This window comes from Symsagittifera roscoffensis, chromosome 2 (genome assembly GCF_963678635.1).
Source record: "Symsagittifera roscoffensis chromosome 2, txSymRosc1.1, whole genome shotgun sequence".
NCBI lineage: Eukaryota > Metazoa > Xenacoelomorpha > Acoela > Convolutidae > Symsagittifera > Symsagittifera roscoffensis.
In genome coordinates this window covers 65,978,065-65,999,879 of record NC_087063.1, presented here as the reverse complement: position 1 = coordinate 65,999,879, position 21,815 = coordinate 65,978,065, and the positions used below count along the sequence as shown (strand labels likewise).

The 21,815-nt window shown below is 33.5% G+C and overlaps 2 protein-coding genes across 2 annotated transcripts in view; both read left to right on the top strand.

Moving 5' to 3' along the window:
* Nucleotides 1-21,815, top strand: part of LOC134840167 (sodium-dependent neutral amino acid transporter B(0)AT3-like) — a 337,316-nt gene that overhangs the window by 42,320 nt on the left and 273,181 nt on the right. The window lies entirely within an intron of this gene.
* Nucleotides 862-20,589, top strand: LOC134839921 (uncharacterized). The gene is made up of 3 exons (XM_063855549.1): nucleotides 862-965; nucleotides 17,542-17,955; nucleotides 20,384-20,589. The coding sequence occupies exons 2-3, from the start codon at nucleotides 17,691-17,693 to the stop codon at nucleotides 20,587-20,589; spliced, it is 471 nt and encodes a 156-aa protein (XP_063711619.1). The 5' UTR covers nucleotides 862-965; nucleotides 17,542-17,690.

Here is a 21,815-nt window from a genome sequence, read left to right as displayed (position 1 = left end):
AGTCAAACAACCTCCAGTAAAAAAGGCAGAATTTCAACCTTATTTTTAAACTCAAACTATTAAATAAAATTTTGAAGTTTGAGAAACTTGGAAAGAGATTTACTGTAAGGATGCTTTGCTCATTAGTGGACATTGCAGAGTCTTGAAAATACAGTTCTAAATTTTAAATCTACGCTTGGAACTACACTTCATAAATCTGCAATAACGAACAGATAATTGTGATAATCATCATGATAAACATAGAATAGCTAATTGCTGTGAATATAGACCACAACTTCCCACCATACTGAATTTTAAAAAATCTGAAAAAAAACGGAAAAAAAATTTAGAAACCGAACAAAAAACAATAATTTTTGGATGTTTCTATTTTTTTAATCTTAACTTGATTGATTAAAAATAAAAATGGAAACAAATACTGGTTACAAGAGCTGATCTATTTTTGAAATTTTAGCAGAATAACTAACTTAGAGGTTGATCAACTTGTTTAATTTACTGTCTGAACACCCGAAATATTTCAGACCAGTTTTCCTTGACACTAGCGGCTGAAAGATCTTTAGTATTTTATCACGCATGAATTCTAAGAGCTTTCTTTGAGGTTTTCAAATTTGGCTGAAATAAACTTGAAGTGATTGGAACATTAAACTAAATCGCAACACTTCGCGAATTTATTCGACTTAAGAAATAGACCGATGATGAGATATTGGTGGAAAAAGGTTTGCAGTTAAGTTATAATTAAACTCTTTTTTTATAATTAAGCCCGAAAATTGCCTGGCACTGATATTGTCTCGAATTTTAATAACATCTGCAAGAAAATTTTAACTAGCACTTAAGTTAGTAATTTCCATCATTATACAAAATACAGCTTATCTAGTAGGTGAAGGATGTTGTGTTCATTAATATTGTGTTCATTAAACAATCATCTGCCGTCTAAAAAACGAGTGCAAAATGTTCAGATTTCAGTTTGGGTAAGTTCTATTTTTCTATCTTTAGCCTCGAAAATATGTCAGTATTGTAATCAGATTGTTCACAGCATGAAATTTTCTAATTGTAGGAAGGAAAGATGAATTGAAAGTTTATCGAAGGGTTTTGAAAGACATTTAAAACTCTGAACATATCCTTTGATCTCATTAGGCCCTAGAAGTTTTCACTCCCGGAGAAGTTTTCAACAAAAATTATCCACAATACTTACTATTTTATTAATGCAAGTGGGGGCTTAGTAATGAGCATGTAAGCCTATTAACAAATTTTGAAGAAATGAACAAGTTAATTTCATTCTTTGACTATGCATGCTAACAGGCGCCCGTTACAATCTATCTTGCTTGTGCAGAAGTAACTCAAATGATTTTTAACCACCAAAAATCATTGGACCACTGCCAATAATTCGGAATCTTCTTACTGGTTCCGCTGGAATTGTCTTATAATAGCATCACCACAAAATTGAATGCGTCACTTCAATCTGTCATTGTTCGAGATACCCAGTTTCAAATTGAGGTTTGGTTCAATTTTTTTATTTTATTTTTTAATTTTGAAGTTTCCGAGTTAGACCTCTGTTCTCTACTCGCAAATATCTACAAATATCCAGCTCTACAAAATAGTGAATCTACTGTTGAACGATTTTTGCACCCAGTTATGACATAACTTATATTATATTTTAATCCGCAGAAAAAAGTATTTGGGATCGGTTTTTTTATTCTTCGGACAAATTTTCACTTTTTAACTTGCCAGATTTGAACGGAGTTTCTTGTATCACCTGAAGGAAATTGACATGAGTTATATCTTGAGCTCAAAATAAAAAAGTTATTTTGTTGTGATCATTTTTCATAACGTTGTGTGGACTCAAAAGGTACCAATTCGGCCAACATGTGACAACTGACGCGCTATCTAATTTCTGCTGTTAATGCGTGCAGTTAATATAGTGGTGATTTAAATTATGCGGACAAAACCAGCAAAACTTGAATTTTCAAACACTTTTTTCTCAAATTGGGTTAAGACTAGACAAAAATTGGAGGAAACAAAAGTTGATGGTGCAACTTTTTTCCAAATTTCTCAACCAAATTTTAACCCCGAAAATGGGTAATTTTGGATTTTTTCAATTAATCAAGATTTACGCTGAAACTATTATGTTAATTGATGATAAACATAAAGAAGCCTCTCGTACCCAGCCCAACAAAGTTTTAGAGGTATTAAATCTCCAAAAATTTGAGTAAATTATTTAAATTTTGCTTTTAATCAAAGATTTTGGGCTTTAGGTAGTAAAAATCACGTTTCCTGACTATCAAAAAAAAATATTTTCTTTTATACAGGTTTTTGGAGGCTTAACACTTCTAGAACTTTGTTGAGCTATATAAGAAAAGAAGCTTCTTGTGAAATAAATCTCTCATCAATTAACAAAGTAGTTTCAGCGTAATTCTTGATTAATTGAAAAAAGCCAAAACGACCCATTTTGGGGTAAAATTTTGGTTTACATTATGATGAAATTCATAAATTTTTATACGCTTCACTTTTTGTCTTATCTTAACCCACTTTGAGAGTAACGTGTTTGAAAATTCAATTTTTATTCATTTTGTTGGGATAGCTTTAATCAGCACTGTTTACGTTAAATTGTTAAAATAAACATTAAAAAATTCAAATTTTTGATTTTTTTCAAATGTTTTTTCCCAATACGGAATCCTTAGTCATCCTTCGAAATTACCAATTTCAATGAGTCCTATTGTTTTCAGTAGATGACATGATCCGCGGTACTAAAAGTAACTTTGAGTTGTTTGTTCGCGTTTTTCATTCGAGAAAATATAATATTTAAACTGTTTTTCGTAAGTTTTCGATAGCATTTAACCTGGTTATTTCATTGGTAGAAAAGCTTAGCAATTTATAGAATAAATGCAGATTACGTTAAACTGAGTTCAAAATTTTTTTTGATAATTATCGATAGTTCAAATAAAATGAACCCTAGAATGAGTTGCAGAAAATCTAAGTTGATGATTGTGTGAGTACTGATACTTGAAAACTTACATCTGAAATCCTCAAACGACATCTCGAACAATTCAAGTTATTGGTCAGATTATCTAACAATTAAGCAAATGCCTTTTACGCAGATTGACAAAACATAATTTTTTTTTAAAATTGAAAATTTAATCAAAATACAACCAAATCTGATAACTTTTTAAAAATTAATTTTTAAATTATCCAAGACAATATGACAGAATGTCGTACAAGTCTAGGAAAGCATCAACGGTGCTTCTCTACAGCATACTTTGAATTATTCTCTGACCGGAAACAAAGGTTGTTCCAAAGAAGAAAATAGCATCAACCTTTTTTTTTCGATTGAAAAAAACGTTTCGAATGAACACTGAAAATCAGTTGAAATCAAAATTGAAAAACAAGTATTTTTGTTTTAATCACTTAGGTCAAAATCTGAATATAAATTCAAAATGTATAATCACCCAGTACATCAAGCAAAAATCAAAAACATGCTTAAGTTATTGCTCTTAAATTTTTTGAAACAAAAATAATGTTTTTCTTAGAAACTTTTCTATGTTTCAGAAGGGCGTCCACAAACAAATATCTCATATACATTTAATTTGCTTGTAAGTTTATGATTTGCGAGTGGAAATTCTTGATTAACCCCCTCAATTGATGTTTCATTTTGAAGTTTTTTTTCCGATAGGCACAGCACCTTTTACTTTTCAAACGAATCATCTCAGTATCGCTCTAGTCGATATAGAAAATGCCAGAATTTTTGTTATTTTTTTATGTATACTGCAACAAATACATTGTAAAAAAACTAATCGCATTATCTGGTAGATTTTTTTCGGCTTCAGTTATACACTAATTAATTGTGTATGCTGTTAACCCTAAAAACATGGATTTTGTTTCCAATTCAATATCCGGGTTGTTAGAGGCTATAAATTATTCATACGTCAATCAAGACTATTTCGGTTTACAGTCATGCTTTAAACAGTGACAGTAACTCTTTCCGATGATCTAGACGTTAATACAAACCAATAAAAGACCCCGCAACTCGTTTTTCATGAGCAAAAACAAAAACTCGTTTTTCGATGAAGCTGAAGTTTTCATGAACAATTCTCAAATTGTCAAACGCACTTCATTGGTAAACTGTTTTTCAAAGTACCAATCATACTCACACATCTCATCAAAACAAAAAACTCAATATTTTTATAGTCAAAGATAACTTTCTGAAGGACTAATTTATTAATAAAAAAAAACTTCGAGATTTTCGTTTTCTTGATTATACCATGCGAACCAAGGATTGACTTGTGTTGTGTCTCATACTGAAAAACTTGTGAAGGACTAATTTATTAATAAAAAACTTCGAGATTCTCGTTTTCTTGATTATACTATGCGAACCAAGGATTGACTTGTGTTGTGTCTCATACTGACAAACTTGTGCGCGCAGTGTGCTATGAATCAAGTCAGGCTATAAAAATACATGATCTTGAACTACTGCATTCTTTATTTTATTCAGATTTTTTTCTCTCTTCCACTTGAAAACATGGTAATAGCCACTCATTAGCTGCCTTATAACGCGACTTGATCCACAGCACGCATCAGGTTGAATTTTCCGGTCTTGATGTGCAATTAAGAACATAGTGATTTGACATCACAAAAGGGGTAATTTGCTTTCTATTGTGTGAATATGTAGTTTCCTATTTCTTTCTCGACATTTTGGAGACGACTTCTTTTGAGCTATAGTCTATACCTCCTACTAAGTTCCTACGTAGTTTGTACATGGACCTGTATGTATAATTGCACCCATTGCATGAAAAAATAACGCATTGGCGTCGTAACCAACCAATGATCCCTCTAAAGTGTGTCCATGTTCACCAATATCTGATTTATTGATTTTCTTGTAGATTCAGACCTCCTACATATCTTTTTTGCACAATACTATTCCAACCTTGAAATTTTTTTGCCAAACGGTAAAATTACCATATGATTAAACCGTTGGAGAAATTTGTTCGCGGCACCACTTAACATTAGTATTTGTTTCAATAAATCATTTTCCTAGCCTTGTAAATTAGAATAAGCTTTTGAGGCGTCTCTTGTAGTAGTTGAAAATAAAATAAAATGTATTTTCGTAAAAAAACTTGCTCTGTCTCACAATTTTGCCAAATCAACCCTTTTTAATTATCTCATGGTTTTCCACAACCATCTTTGATTTTTCGGATATGTCCGATCTCCTCCCTTTTAAAGAAAAGGTTGATATTCAGCGTTGCGCATGTTTTTGTCCTGCAATTGGGAAAATAAAGAAGAAAACTGTCGTAATGATGTTTATAAATAGTTTATCAAAAGTCTATAAGTAGTCAGATAGATAAAAAAAACTTATTTGCGGTTACTCCATACACGCTGAGAAATCGGTCTAATGAAGTAACTACCGCTGAAAGCTGACAACTATCATTAAAACGAAATATTGGTAAACCTAATTTTAACAATTTTTTGTTACCCTTGAGTTCGATAATGGAAAAGTGTCATAAGTTAACTGAAAAAGAAAATCGAATGAAACTAAATAGATAAATCTACTTTTAACCCGAACCACTGGTAACCGTTTGATATAGGAACAATTTTTGTAAATAGTTGCCCTAGCTTTTTCAGACTAGAAGCGTTTTCATCCATTTGAGTTTTCTGGTAATCAATTATGAGTCTTAATTGTTCCTCGCTATATTCATCATTTTCCAATTAGAAACCAGCTTTTCGTTGTACTAACTCAAAAATTGCATCAATAAATAAATCGATAAGATGTGGGATTCTTTCTACAAGAAGAAGTATGTCAATAGCGTAAACAAAAATGTTTTTATGAGTTGCAACTGTCACTAGGATTCGTTGACTTGTGAAACATAGTTTTTTTTGTATCTTTAAACAAACTGTCAGAGGGATAATTGTCTTCGCCATTCGGTCCAACAACAGATCAAAGATGATTTCAAAATGAAAAGATACAAATGATTGAAATAGTTTTAGCTCAAGTGATGCAGTTACAACGGTTATTTCAACTCATCTAAAAATGAAGGGTTAAGATAGTTTTTCATGCTTGGACAACATTCCTAAGTTTCCAATCAAACAAATGTAATCTCCAACTGATATAAGAAGTAACTCGATTATTGTTCCGACTTTCGATACGAAAGTAACGGAATATTTGTGCTCGGGTGGGTTTTTTTTCTTCAGACGAATTTCGACTTTTTAACTGGCTATTTTTGACGGAATTTTTAAAATTCATTCGAAAGGTATTGTTGTCTTGAGCTTAAATTTGAAAAGATATTTTACCTGTGATCATTTTTCGAAAAGTTACGGGGGTTTAAAGATCGCCATTTTGGCCAATTTGGGACAATTAACGGGCGATATATTTTGCGCTATTAACGCGTAAGCGGAGAGTTAATATGTCTTAGAAATCGTTCCAAATTGGTTGTAAGAAGCTTATTTGCCATAATTGATTTGTTACAAGGAGCAAAATCTATTCTTTTGTAGTTAATATGGCGTGTGGGATGATGGTTTTCATTTAAAAATTCAAATTTAAGAAAAAAAAATTAATTTTGTTTTATTCATTTAATTTCTTAATGTTATTACTGCTCCATAAACATTAAAAGGCGGTCGGAACATTCAGAGCTTCGCCCTGATACGAGCAGTCTTGTTTTTTGTTGTGACTGCAATAAATCAAACGTGCAGTTAAAAAATGACTTCGCTGTCATATTCAGTGAGTGGCATTAAAAAATAAGCAGTCGAAATGTCATTTTCCTTGTTTAAAAGTAATATACGTTATACTTCTGAATTCTTTTAATTTTGTACATTCCCTGAGCAAAACAAATTTATAATGAGGTGTTTTAAGTGCCCACACTGTTCGACTGTAATCTGTCCGTTTTTTTCCGATCCTTCCGTAGTTTCTCCAGACCCATTGAAAATTTAATTAGATGGGAGCTATTATCTACAATCTCGGTTGATCAAAATGACGGTCTTAAAGCATGAATTCATAGACAAGATTGCACTCGTAGAGCGTATATATTTGGCTCATTTTCTGCAAACTGCTTTCAATTCCCAATTCTAGAGGACAACAATTTTCAGGTTGAAACTATAAATAATGCGAACACACACTAGGAGGACATTGTCCAAAGATTGCACGATCGGAAATAAAAAAAACTATGTTACTCAGCGGATTCCAATTTATTTCAAAAGCCTGTATAGAGGTCACAGCGCTTTTTTGACATGTTGCATAACTTCAAAAGAACCTTAGTTGCGATTGTGTATGACCAAGAAAAGCATACTTGAGAAGATTTGAATACACATAATTCAGTAAGTTTTTCCGATATCAGAAGGATAAAATTGTTCTAGTTTGTTCCAGAAATAATACTTTGTCTCAGATACTTGACTTTGATATTGACATATATTGGACGATTCTATGGAATTACAAGGTTTGCTAATCAATTTTTGGGAGCTTCAGTTTGCCCATATCAGCTTCATTTTGCTGATTCTTGCTATAGCAGTTTTGCCTTTTTTTGTTAATTTTTTTTGTAAGTTTTTCAAGTTTGAGCGAGACTATTGCAACGTAAATTGTTTAAAAACTTTTGATAGTGAGCTAGATCACAGTCTTGATGCTGCATTTAGTTTTAATTTTGCGTAATAATTGCATACTATTTTTGGATCCTTGTTTTTCAATTTTCCCAAGCAACAAACACAAATGAGCCGTCTAGAACATTTTTCAAACTTGATAGGAGAGTTGTTTTATCGGTAAGAGCAAACTCCCAATACCCTAACAAGTTAATTTGGTTAAAAAAAAACAAGATAGAAAATACAAGGTTTTGTCCCGGTAATAAATCAGATTTGTTCAAACTAATATGTCAGGGAACAAAAAGAAATCAATAACAAAAAACTTTTTTGGTCAGAAAATTATTGAAATGTTTGATTCTTTTTTGTTATTTTTTTTTACAATTTTTCAATATTTTGCAAAATTTTCTGAATGAAAATAAAGTTTTTGTACAAAATTTTTACTCTTTGATAGCATATTTGGAAAAATTCCTATATCAACTTAAAATTGATATCATTGCTTTTAGTTTTAATTTGGGATTTTTGACAAAATTAACTTTTTTCCACCAATTTTTTCAACAGCACAATTTGGTAAAAACAGCTTTTTTGTAGTATCGGTTAACTTTAATTATAATAAACTCACTGATAAATTGTAACCATTCTTAAAGGTAAAGGTATTTTGGTTTTTTTGGCTTGGCTGTTCGAGTTAAATTTAACGATATTGAAGCTACTTTTATTTAGTTTATTTTTTCTTTTGTTATTTATTGTTATTTTGTTATTTTGCCTTATTGTTATTTTGCCGTATTGTTATTTTGCTTTTATTTTGCCTTATTGCTATTTTGCTATTATTTTGCCTTATTTTTGTGGTATGTGTTTTTTTTTAAGTAGAATTGATGACATTGAGTCTACTTTGATCTTTTCATAAAAAAAACACGGAACACTATTTAAAAAAAAAAAAGTTTTCTTCGATTTTTTAAGAATTTTTTGCCATTTTTTTCTAGTCTTTTATTTTTTAATCAATTTTGTCTACTTGACAATTTTTTGACAACTTTTTGTCTACTTTGAGTTTTTCATGTTATTTTTTTTAAATATAGGTAACTGCTAGCACTTTAAAGTATAACAGCTTTGTGAAGATCAGACTCTCATGTTCTGAAATTCTATCACTCATCAATATCAGAAGACAAAATCAGTACCACTCTTTTTTATCATAAGAGGAAGATCCTTCTTCGTCTTCTATATTACTCTCCTCGCTCTCTTCATCTTTATATTTGTCTTCCTCTTCTTCGCTCTCCTCGTACTTTGCATTTTTCTTCATTCAATTTCTATCGTTTAAAAAAAGCTGTGTAAACGAACAACTAATTGAATAAAATAGTGTAATAGTGTAATTTAGTAATTTAAAGTGAAAACAACAAAAGCTTCTGGCTCAGTTGACAAATTAAAAATTTGACGCTTGTTGTTTAACTCATTCGTACTGAGTACAAGTCCTTCTTCTTCACCTTTCATTTCAGTGAACCACAGATACCTCGGATTCCGTCTAAACCGATAATTTAACATGAAATCAGGAAAGTTTTATGCACATGTCTGTGGTATTGCATATTTTTTTAAATTATTATCTGATGTAGCACCAATATCTCTAATTTCAGAATTAATACAGGTTTTAATGGGCTGAGTTTGCCGTAGGTTATTTAAGCTGATTATATGTTTGTCGTCTTGGGGAATTTGACTGTTTAGACCCAATATATCCCTTCTATATTGTCCGCTGAGTCCCTTCCCTAAATACCAGAAACAGCAAGGGGTGAGCTGTGATCCGGTATTTGGCGACAATCCCTTCTGTTGAAAGGTTGAATTTGGTGGTCGATCGATGTACTACACTGAGTTGCGTCCTCTTTACTCAATTGCTCTCGACTGTTCTTTTCCTCGGAAAGAATCGCAAGAAACTGGATAGTAATTGAATTCAGAAATAGATATATAAATTGCTGAGTATAAGGGCCGCTAAATGGCCTGAATACAATTTATTAAGTATCAATAAATTTAATCTGCGATAAGTTCCAGAAAGCTGCCTCTTGCAGCTCACTTTACAAACAATTCTAAACAACTCTTCAACTTTGCTTCACAAAGCTTCACTAAAAATCTCGCGTCGAGAACTCACTTTAAAAATTTCATGAGTCACTCTCAGGACCCGTCTGAATTCTTTAAGTTTCACTCCTGTTCTCTCTAACTAACGGAGAACCAACTATACTCTCTCTCTCTCTCTCTCAGTATCAATTGCTCTCTTCTCTGATTGAGAACCAACTACTCTTAATCGTAGTTAAAACCTGTTCTGTTCAGTTCGGTGGTTGTTCCTTAATCGCGTATCGTTATCTTTATTTACTTTCGGTTCGGTCAGAGGCGTACCGTTCCCTATCCCTACTAACATTCACTTAACTAGCTGCCACTCAGGACTTATCAGCTGAATCAACCATTAGGTCAGCTTTAATTGAACATCGGGATGGCACTTAGTAAATCAGGCCATACTGAGCAAACATTGGGTTCAACTACAAAATCAGCTCCCAATCGTATTTGACAAATGACCCCTTGCATGATTTTATTTTTAGTTCTTCCTAACTTTTGCCTGTTCCTATGAATTGGGTAGTTCTCACATAACCGGGAATTTAACTTCCATGATACTTGAAAAATTTCCATTTTTCAAGTATCATGGCTGGGTAATTCCCTTCCCCGTGTCCGTTTTGATCCGAAAAAAACACCACAAGAATTTATTTAATATGCTAGGGCTGTTCATAAAATCTTCATCCCGAAATTCCCATTTCCCCCCATAGATGTTCCCAATTTTTGTCTGGGGCTGTATTTTTACTTGTTTGTCGTTCTTATCGAAAATCCAAGTAGAGTGGGTTAAGCTGACCCCAATGTTTGCTAATTACAGAAAATCACTTTTGCTCGGGTACAAAGGTCAAAACTAAAAATTCTCAATTTAGGGGCCTCCCCTTACCTCCCCAGGTACCCCTTACAGGTCCTTACAATGCTAATTTATCGCTTTTTAGGGGGTTCCGGGGGTCTTGGGGTCAGAAATGCCAAATGACCTCCTAGAGGTCATCCGAGGTCAAATAAGGTCAAACGCGTTCAAACGTCTTATTTTCGATGGGAGATCATTCCCACTAAGTTTCATTCATATCGGACCATCCCTTCCCATATTTTCGAAAAACTCGGGTCAATTAACGCTTTTCCCTAAAATTGCCATTTTCACCCCATAGGAAGTTCCGGAGAGGATTGGGTCACAAGGGGTCCCCCTACTGGGTTGGCCCCCCTTCACATTGGTGCATTAAAATCACAAGTCAATTATCACTATCAGGTGTAAATAGCCTAATTCAATTTTCAAGTGCTAATAGCTTCCGACATAGCCGCCGTATTGGGTCCAAACATTGATACATTATAGGTCTTCCCCAATCTACCATCCCCCCAAGTTTCAGCCTCCTAGCATTATCAGGGGTCGAGAAATAACGAAAAGTGGGTTTTGTTTACATAGGGCGTAAGCCCGGAAGTAATAACCGGATGCGTTCAAAATCCCGGTGGTGAATATCCCTTCTAGGGCTACAACATATTGCAATATGAAGTCATTCTGACCATTATTTACCGGTTTACAAAAAGTGCTAACTGCATTTTCGGAAATCATTATCACTCGCCCCCAGGGGTACCAGGGGTCTGGAAATTGGCATGCCCGGCTAAAATCATCTCTATTAGTCACCCCCCAATTTTCATAACGATCGGATCAGTGGTTCCCAATCCGGGGGGGGGGGGGGGGGGGGGTTCCAGATTTTGCGCGCTTTTGTCAAAATTGGTGACTTTTGATCTTATCTGATCAAAATTGGTTACATTCAAAATAGCATGGGGATTAAATTAGCTATCTGAATTGGTAAGTATCACTTTTGAACTATCCTTCAACTGCCCCGCCAATAGTTTCGCCTTTACGCCTAATTTCCGTCGACGCACGAGGTCGGTCCGATTATCACGTTTAAAAATCGCGATCTTACAATGTTTAACACTAGGATTAAATCTTACAGGACTAAGCTTTTAAGACTACTGCAGGGTTAAGCTTGTTTTATTAAATATTTTTGAAAGCGATGATTCAATCCGGCTCAGAAAAAGTTCCAATATGAATTGAGCCAAACTAATTGATTATTTAATTCGTTCCTAGAACCCAAATTGTTTAATTTATACTTATATTTAGCATAGCGTGTAGGGGTTATTTTAAGTTTTTTTTAAATTCCAGGTTCTTTTTCAATTTTCCTTAAATTTCTGAAACAAATGTTTTTGAGATAGCTCAAGAGGTAGTTGGAACATTCAGGGATTCGTCCTGATACGAATAGTCTTAGTTAATAATTAAAGAGGTGAGATATTTTAGCAGGTTTGGATCTAAAAGTTTTGAATCTACAACAAAAAAGCAAATTGAAGGTCTCCCAAGGCATTATAAAGACCCTATTGTGACCAAAATTACTGCCCTAGTTAAAATTTTGAAATGAAATGCATTTTGTCAATTTATTTCGAATGTTTTAATAAGAATGATGCGCTGCCTCCTCAAAGTTTGTAGGGTATGGATACTTCGATTTTGGAAATTTTATGTATGGCATCCAAAAGAAGATGTTATAAACTAGTACCAAAGAATGAACACTCCCTGCATTCTATCCTCGATACTTATTAGTTTTCTGTGTGAAAAGAAACACAAAAAAAATTTCAAAAACCTCAAATTTTCCACGAAAACAATTTATTTTGTTCCACTTATTGAAAATGGGAAGAAATTTTAGATTCAGCTGTTTAAAAAAAAATTTCAGGTAGCTTGAATACGCCTCAGACTATTTCAGCTTTTAAATCATAGTTAAAGTTTTTCAGTTGCAATTCAAGTTAAAAGTTGAAGAATTAAAAAAAATCCCGGATGTGAAAAAAAAAACGTTAGTTAAAATCCTTACAAAACCAAAAATAACTTTTTGGTTCTTCATTAACCAATCGAATTCCAAAAAATTTGGATGTTCGTTACTTATGTTAAAGGTTCATTAATCTGAGACAAATATTAACGACGTAGAAATCTATTTCGAGTAGTTTGTTTCAACGTAATTCAATACACACGTTTTGGTTGCTTTTTTAAATATTACTTACACACGTTTTTTGTTTATTATTTTCCGCTGGAAATGCTAGTTGCGCTGGAAGTGTGAGTATTTTATAACTTGATTTTTGCCATTTTTTGTAAACTAAAAAAATTTCTTTAGATATACAAACTAAATATATGAGCGTGTAAGGAAAAGAAACGCTTTACAATTTTTTTTTCAAGAAAAGTGAACTTTCGCATGCTTCATTTTTTTCTATGAAATGCTGATATTTTTGCTTATTGGATTTCTGGGATAATTTTTATTGAAGGGTCTTTGATGAAAAAAAGTATTAATTTGAGCCAAAGAAAATAATGCCAATTTTGATTATCATAGACTTGGACCACTAATTTTTAAACTTGAGAAAAAACACAAATTTTTTCTTATTCAAGAATGCGAGAAAAAAGAGCTGGAGATGAATAAAACTGCCAAAACCTCAAAAGTCCCAAAAATGTTAAGCAGTACATATGAATTTGAACGAAGTATAATTCTATATAACTGGCAAATTTTCTGTTAAGGGAACTATTAATTTATATTTTTCTTAAGCTTTGTATTTGTTTGCCTTCGAAAGCGTTGGAAGTAAGAAAAAAAAACACTTTAAAAATTTGTTTCAATTGCCTTATGTCTGAGTTTTCGGTAATACGTATGCATCAATTTTTGAACCATTATAACAATTTCAAGTAAAATTTAGCCATTGCACTCACTGTTTGTTCCTTTATTCTATCTAGTTTTGCTGCAGCTGAAAACATATTTTGCTTTGATGGTGATTTTGTAGTTCTTCATTTGTATAAACTAAAGTTCCGAAGTTTCTAATTTTAATTGCTTCCACTTTTTTCAAGATGTTGTTATTTGATTCATCTCGTACATTTTTATAAATATCAAATTGTTGTGAAAGGCGCGTAAGATTGTTAATTTTTGTTGCGACATCCGAAGAAAACGAAGGAATGTGTGTTCGGAGCAATTTTTGACGAATATTTGATATCATTCAAAAATAATATTGTCTTGAGCTGAAAGTTAAAAGACATACTTCATCTCTGATCAATTTTAATCAAAGTTATGGGTTTTTACAGACTGCGAGTTTGGCCAATTTGGGACAATTAACTTGCGATACATTTCGTGCTCTTAACATGTCAGCGGAGACTTGATCCGTCTTAACAATCGCTGCAAATGGAATTGAGGCATGCTATTTAGTCGTGCGTTTTCACAGTTTGGCTTAGGCAAATTATATAACTTTGTAATTTACATAGCGTGTAGAAGGTAATTTACAAAAAAAGTTAAAAAAATTAATTTGTTTCTCAATTTTTTCAAAACTTTATCAATTTTTTGGATCTTTTTGAGTATTGTTTTGAGTTGTTCATGGAATTTGAGTTGTTTATGGAATTAATAAGACCAATTATAGCGTGAATTAATTCAATTTGGAGCAATTATGAGTGCGGATAATTTGTCACGCATAAAATATTCGCGTATTTAACACAATGTCAAAGTATTAATTCAGCTGCAAATCCGCAGTTTAGTCTTCTGCAAGCATACTCGTTTGTTAGTCCGAAGATTGATGCCCATACGCAGTCAACTTTTCTAAAATCAGTCTGAACAAAAACAAGACTGCTCGTATATCAGGGCAAGAAAGTTCCAACTGTCCCTTGATTTATATCGAAAAAATTTTAGGAATAGAAAATATTGACAACCTATACATTTTGGACAATATCAATGTGTAAAGTTTTGAGTCATAAGAAATTAATACGACCAATTAGCTAGCCTCAAATCAGTTTGGAACAATTTTGTTGTGCGGGATAATTCGCCAGGCATAAATAATTCGCGTTACGCTCCAACATTATGAAAAAACTCTTCAAATCCAGAACATGGCATTTTTTGCAATTCTGAAGCCCCCATGTTTTTACAAAAAAGAGTTGAAATATTTGTTGAAAATTTTTATTTCGACCGGTAAAAGTTGACTGAATAAAAAACCACACAGAGCGTATTTATTCATTTTCCTTCAAAAGTGGAAAGAACAAGACTGTTCCTATGGCAAGGCAAAGCCTTGAATGTTCCGACTGCCCTTAAGGTCAATTAAAAAGTTTTTGATTGAATATTTGGCAAAATAATTGAGAAAGAAAAAAATTGTATTTCTGTGTTTCTTAATTTTATCTCTCCACACGCTATATAAAGTACTGATGGTAAATTTAGTCTCTTTTATTGTGTTAATAGGATTAAATTGCTGGCCTCCGTTCAATCTGGAACCAATGTCTACCGCTTACAAAAACGCAATATAACGCGCGCTAATTGTCAAAAATTGGCCAATCTAGCAACTTTCAAACCCCCGTAATCTTACAAAAAATAGTAAATGTTTTTTATGGTTGAGCACAAGACTACAATATCTTTCAGATGGTATAAAAATATTTCATCAAAAACGTTTAATTAGGAAGTCGAAAACAGATTTAATAATAAAAAAGATTGCTCGTTAACCAGGGCAAAGCCCTGAATGTTCCGGTTGTCCATTAAATCATATCGAATAGTTTTTTGGAAAAGAGAATATTGAAAAACTAATTGGACAATATTAAAGTGTAAAATTTGAAGTCGTACCCGCACCGAAGTTTTATGGATAATAATCGATTATAAGGCATTTTTCTTGAGTAAAATGTTGTCTATATAATCAATTATCATGGCAAATTTAGACAACGTAATGGATTTTTAATCCAATTTGATCGATTATTTTTGAAAATAAGACATCCATTAAAATCTATTATAATTGATCAAAATCTATTTTTGTTTTCAATGTAATGGAATATTTTTTTAACAAAAAATTCCTTGAAATTGATCATATTTTGTGTAAATCATGACTCTAATTTTTGCAACTTTCTGCAAAACTCGAATGCACACGTTCATTCAGGGGCCGCCAATATGTAATAATCCCCCTCCTCAAGCCCCTCCCCCATACGTCCCACCAGGTCCCCTTCACGTCTTGAAATTTGATGGCTGGATGAGCGCTGGATCAGCGCTGATTTAGGGCTGCAACTACACTACAAAAAACCTGCATATCTCTGATTCATCCATAACTACTGCTAATTTATTATCTGCTCAGCATTGTTTTATTCCCGAATTACTGCAATTTCACTGTAGCAAGTTTTTACAAGACGCAATTGCCTAAAAATGGTAATCAAATGTCAGTAAAAAAGTTTATTGCTGCACTTTTTGAAGAAATGTAGGAATATATATGCTTGCGGTGTTTTTTTTATTCAGACCGATATTTAAAAAATTGTTGCGTATGGGCTTCGATCCTGAAATCTTGGGATTGCCCTGCGAGTATGCTTGTTTATATGTATTACGGCAGAGCAATCAAAAACCACTCATGGAAGTAACAAGACTGCTCGGAAATCAGGGCAAAGCCTTGAATGCTCCGATTGCCCCTTGATAATTATCCAAACGTTTTGTTGGGAAAAAATATTGAAATATTTATAAATTTTGGACAATATAAAGATCAGAGAAAAAATGAGTCGTACAAAATTAATACGACCGACTAGCTAGCCTCAATTCAACTTGGAAAGATTCTGAGATTCAAACTTTTGATGGCCATTTTCAAACTTATTTTCAAAAAACCATCAGGTAGAAAATTTTTTTGAATTTGATTTCAAGGAGTCGATATTCTCAATGGGGCATAAGTTTTTTTGTTAATAACTATTACTGCGATTTGGGAAAAAAATATACTGAAAACCTGTACATTTTGGACAATATCAAAGTGTTAAATTTTGAGTTGTATGAAGTAAATACGACCAATTAGATAGCCTCATTTAATTTTGGAACGATTTTGTTGTGGGGGATAATTCGCTACGCATAAATAATTCGCGTTACGGTCTCAGCATTATAAAAAAGCTCATCAAAGCGCGCATAAATTAGTCCAGAACATGCAATTTTGGCAATTTTCAAACTCCCATAACTTAACAAAAGATAGTCGGAGGTGAAATATCTTTTCATATTTGAACTCAGGAAGCCGATATCTTTAATGGGGTATAAAAGTTTTGTTAAAAATTTTTTTATTTCGATCGGACAAAATTGACTGAAAAAACAAAAACCACCCTGGGCATACATATTTCTCACTTTTTTCGAAAGACGGAACAAAAAGTGCTAAAATTCAAGTAAAATTAGTTTGAGCATTTAGTTGGCCTCAAATTCAATTTGGAACAATTTTGAGTGCGGATACTTAGCCTAGCATAAATAACTTACGGATTAGAACTATTAAGTATTATTCAAAAGCTTTCACAGCAGCGCTTTAGGCTAGTGCAAGCATACTTGCTGGGTATATCGAAAGATGTCCGAAGTAATACCCATTCGCTGTCAATTTTTTCTTGTGAAATTGGTCTGAATATGAAAAGCAGCAAATTATATTTCTCAATAAATTGTGACCAAGTAAACTAATAGGGTGGAGGAGATTGTTCACTTGATTGAAAGCTTTTTTTTAGCAAATCAGAGTTCAGATTTTTGCATGCCACTTTACTACTTGAATGTTCTGGTTTCTTTAATCCGGTGATCGTTCACTTGGTTCGTTTTTAACCCCAAAAACATCAAACATATCACTAACTTGTAGAGAAGTTGGCTGATCGGTACGGAAAGTTCGCAGTGAAATCTCATAGGGGAAGTTAGCTGATTTGCAGGGGAAGTTGGCTTATTCTAAGGGAAAAATCATGAAGTTCTTATCTATTTCATCTATTTTTGATTCTGCTCGCAAATTTTGAAGTTTTTATCTATTTCATCTATTTTTGGTTCTGCTCGCAAATTTTGTTAACATAGGAAAGGTTTTAAAAACAGACCAAAAAACTGCAACCATTCTAAACAGTATTTATTTTTTCATCTATAATTGTAATTTATGCTAGAAAAACCAATATTTCAGTTGGTAACTTTCATCATCATTGTTTGTACTGCTCTGTGGAAACGATTCTCTGCGTTACAGCTTTTATAAGCTTGAGTTGAACCAAATCCAGCTCCAGTATTATCAATCTTTGGCTGGAAAAGTTCACTCTATGCTTCTCGATTTCCGATATGTCGATTAGCGTGATTTCCGCAAATGAAGAGGAAGTGGCTAACTTCACTTTCGGATCAGATGGCCACATAGGCATACCTCTTGCAGGGCTGCTAGGGGCCTCTGGATCGTCCATGGTGTCTCTTCTGTCGCAGATTCTGGTTGTGTTGATGGGCTGTGGCCTAGAGGGAAACTTCTCCGCCAAGACACTCATGGTGGTTCAAGCTGTAAGTGAAATGGCGAAAAGAGCTCTACTCATCTGTCTCACCATGTGTGGTTACTTTGGTAAGTTGAGCTTCAATTAACTAATTGAGCTTCAATCAAAGTTTACTTGAATTTAGAAGAAGCTTCAAAAATTCAGCAATATTATTACATTATCAAAATTACCACAGAAAAAAAGCTCTTTAGCTTCGACATTCTGGACAAATTAATTGACTAGTTTAAGCAAAAAAAGCTATGAAATGTTGTGCGAAAGACCTGATTAGTTAGACTAGCTTTAACAACAGATTAGTGTTCTGTGAATTTCTAACAAAAAACAGAAACAGGTAATATATACATCAACGCCAGCGCGAAGACTGACTCTTTGCTCTAAATTATTGTAAAAAAAAATCAACAGGCATCACAACTCATAAATCCTGAAATTGATACTGAGTCATGTAGTTACGGCTTGTTTTATTCCTGATTTTTCATAGATAAAAACATCCTTCAATCAACCGTCTTTGTTTATTATCCAATAAAATTTGAAAGTATGATCTCCGCAAGGGGTCTAGGGCAAGCAACCGATATGTCAAACATCCGCTATGCCAAACATCCGTAATTATGTAATAATTACGTTATAATATGACGGAAGAATTTCAAATACAGGGTGATCCAAAACCTAAGACACTTTTGAAAAGGCTGTCGTTTCTGGGGGCTATTCTCATGCGCGAAGGACCAAATGGGCGAAAAAACTCGTGAGCGAAAGACCAAAAACAAAATTAGCCGAAAGTCAATTTATAAAAAGAAGCAATTGCCGTTCAACTAAAATGAAATAAATAAAGCAATGATTTGCGTCTTTTATAACGAAATCCTTGAAATGTAAAATTTGTTTCCATTCGGCAGCTGTCAGTGACAATTCGAAAATATTGCGCATTTCTGCCGTTCTTATGTTCGACCACTATCAATATTAAGTCCCAGTAAATGTTTACTTTCTTTCAGATTTTCACGTTTTTTTTCCAAATTTTAGATTACTGAAATCTGATTGGCTAATTTTAATTTCAGCGCATTCGGTCCTTGGTGTATGAGGGATTCCACCGTCATTTCTGACTGAATTGACGTGTGAATCTGATTTTCCATAGGCTGACAGCTGATATGTGAAACTTTCATACTGCACAAATGTAAGGGGCTAATCTCATGCGCGAAGGACCAAATGGGCGAAAAAACTCGTGAGCGAAAGACCGAAAACAAAGTTAGCCGAAAGTCAATTTATATAAAGAAGCAATTGACGTTCAACTAAAATGAAATAAATAAAGCAATAGTTTGCGTCTTTTATAACGAAACTTTTGAAATGTAAAGTTTGTTCAAATTCGGCAGCGGTCAGTGACAATTCGAAAGTTTTGCACATTTCTGCCGTTCTTATATTCAACCACTATCAATATTAAGTCCTGAACCAGTTTACTATTCACGGTTTGATGGTTTTCTCTGCAACTATTTAAGATACAGGGTTCAAATTTTGACCAAAGGTTGAAACTATTTGAAGCGGCTTCACTGGGCCATAATTTGAGAAATTTTTTTCTGAAAGCGTAAATTAGCCAGTAGATCATTACTACTTTAAGAAGTGTTCTCGCCGTGCAAGCAACCTCGCAAACAATATAAAAAGTTCATTTACCGACTGAAACTAGTTCTTTGGAAAGTTGATGAACTTGACCTACTCTTTATAATGCCGAAAAAAGACATGTAACAGAACTGAAAAAATTACTTGGTCCGGCATAAGAAAACAGCTAAAAATTCATGAATAATTTTGTGCTGATGGTCGATATTAGTCAACAAAAGAACTGTACTAGTAAATATTTTCGGAAACATTACTGCTTCAATCCATGCACATGATTCCTATTAGCAAATGTGTTGTCAATGTTTTTTGAGGCTACTATCGCCATTTGTAGTTTTAAAAATCACTTTGACCATTCGGCTGATGGCTCTGCCGCGTGCTTATGCCAGATTTTTTTGGTCTTGTGATTGCGCCATGTCATAAGGCTTTAAATTTTTTACGGTAAATGATAAATTATTGTATAACTGTTGCTTCGCTTGGGGTTGTCAACCAGCTATACTCAAGGTAAATAAGGAAAAATCGGACCAAGCTAACCTCCTCCCCCCCCCCCCAAAAAAAAACCGTTTGGAGGGGAGGATGTTAACTTGGTTCTAAGTTGGGATTTTTTAGCTTTTCAGCCAATCAGAACCGAGCATTTTACATGCAGCGCTTAGCAAATTTAATTTAAATTAAGCGTTGGGGTGAAGGATCTTAACTTGGTCTATTTGGGGGGAGGGAGGGAGGGAGGATATTAACTTGATCCGGGCAGTCTGTTAGTCGTAACATGTAAAATTTTGCCATGATGCGAATAGTTTTGTTGCCCATTTGATCCCTTCGTGCATTCCTTGTGCCTTTATAGTGTCAAACGCAATAATCTACAAATTTGTGCACCAAGAATTAAATACAAACACTGTTTTATCAATTTAGGAGGAGATATGTGCTTCATGTTTCTCTCTCAGATAGGATGCAAAGTGTTTCTCTACCTCTCCTATCTCCTTCTACTCGTTCCTGATTGGCTGATGATTCTGGTAGCTGCTGACCGATTGATCGCATTCGAGTATGGCTTCGCATACAAACTCTACTGCACCACGAAAGCCGCTTGGATACCAATAACATGTGACAAGTTCATTTAGTTTCTTCGGTGCCATATCTTAGGCCCCAGTCATCATAAAACATGGTTGCTTGAAATGAATTGGAAATAGCAAAATTATGCATAAAATAAACAGCAACTTGAACAAGACTGCTCGTATCAGGGCGAAGCCCTGAATGTTCCGACTGCCTTTTATAGTATATGGAGCAATAATAACATGAAAAAAATAAATGTAATGAAATGAAGAAAAAAATCATAATATATGAGATTTTTTTTTGTGAAAATTATCCCCCACACGCCATATAAAGTACATTGCTGATCTAGATTATCCGGACAAAACGAATAAAACTTGAAGCTTAAGATTCGTTTTTCTCCATTTGGGTCAATTTTAGACAAAAAAGGATGAAGACCAATCTTGCCTCAAATTTTAACAGCATTAATAAGGTGCAATTTGTTTTGCTAAGTTTGGACCCGAAATTTTACCCAAAAAACTATCCTTTTTTTGGGCTTTTCAGTCAATCAAAAATTACTCCAAACGTATTCGTTCATTAACTGACGAAATTATATCACTGCAAGCCTCTTAAGTAGACCAATTTTCCCAGCATTATATATTTATTTTTGTTTGTTGGCCAAAAAATGTCGATTTAATTTATAAAACACCATTTTTTCTAAAATAAAAACTTATTAAAAACCTTTTGCGCTTTTTTTAGGAGATTACGCCCTTCTCGAATTTTGTTTGACTACTTAACAATATTGCAGCGACATATTTTTGTCAGTAAATGAAAAAATACGACTTACTAAAAAAGCCAAAACTGATCGTTTTGGGGTAAACTTTTGGGTCCGAATTTCGCATCATATTATTTCTGTTAAAATTTTAAGCAAGATTGGTCTTCATCATTTTTGGTCCAAATTTCGAAGAGAATGGAGTATTTATGCTCGGATCGACTTCTTGAGTTCATATTAAAAAAGATATTTTACCTCTTCGACTTATCGACTTATCATAATACTGAGAGCGTAACGCAAAAAATTTTTGCGTCACGAATTATCCCCCTCAACAAAATTGTTTTAAATTGAATTGAGGCTAGGTAATTGGTCGCATTAATTTCATACGACACAAAATTTTACAGTTTGACATTGTCCAAAATAAAGTTTTTCAATATTTTCTCCAAAAACCTTTCGATATGAATTAAGGGTTCGCCGGATCATTCAGGGCTTTGCCCTGATATACGAGCAGTCTTGTTTATCTATAAATCAGCCCAATTTGAAAAA

What these genes read in the sequence shown, in the direction of transcription:
- LOC134839921 (XM_063855549.1), top strand. Translation starts at nt 17,691, where the DNA reads ATGTCGATTAGCGTGATTTCCGCAAATGAAGAGGAAGTGGCTAACTTC. An exon ending in CACCATGTGTGGTTACTTTG is followed by an intron (nt 17,956 to 20,383) that starts GTAAGTTGAGCT and finishes TTATCAATTTAG; the next exon opens with GAGGAGATATGTGCTTCATG.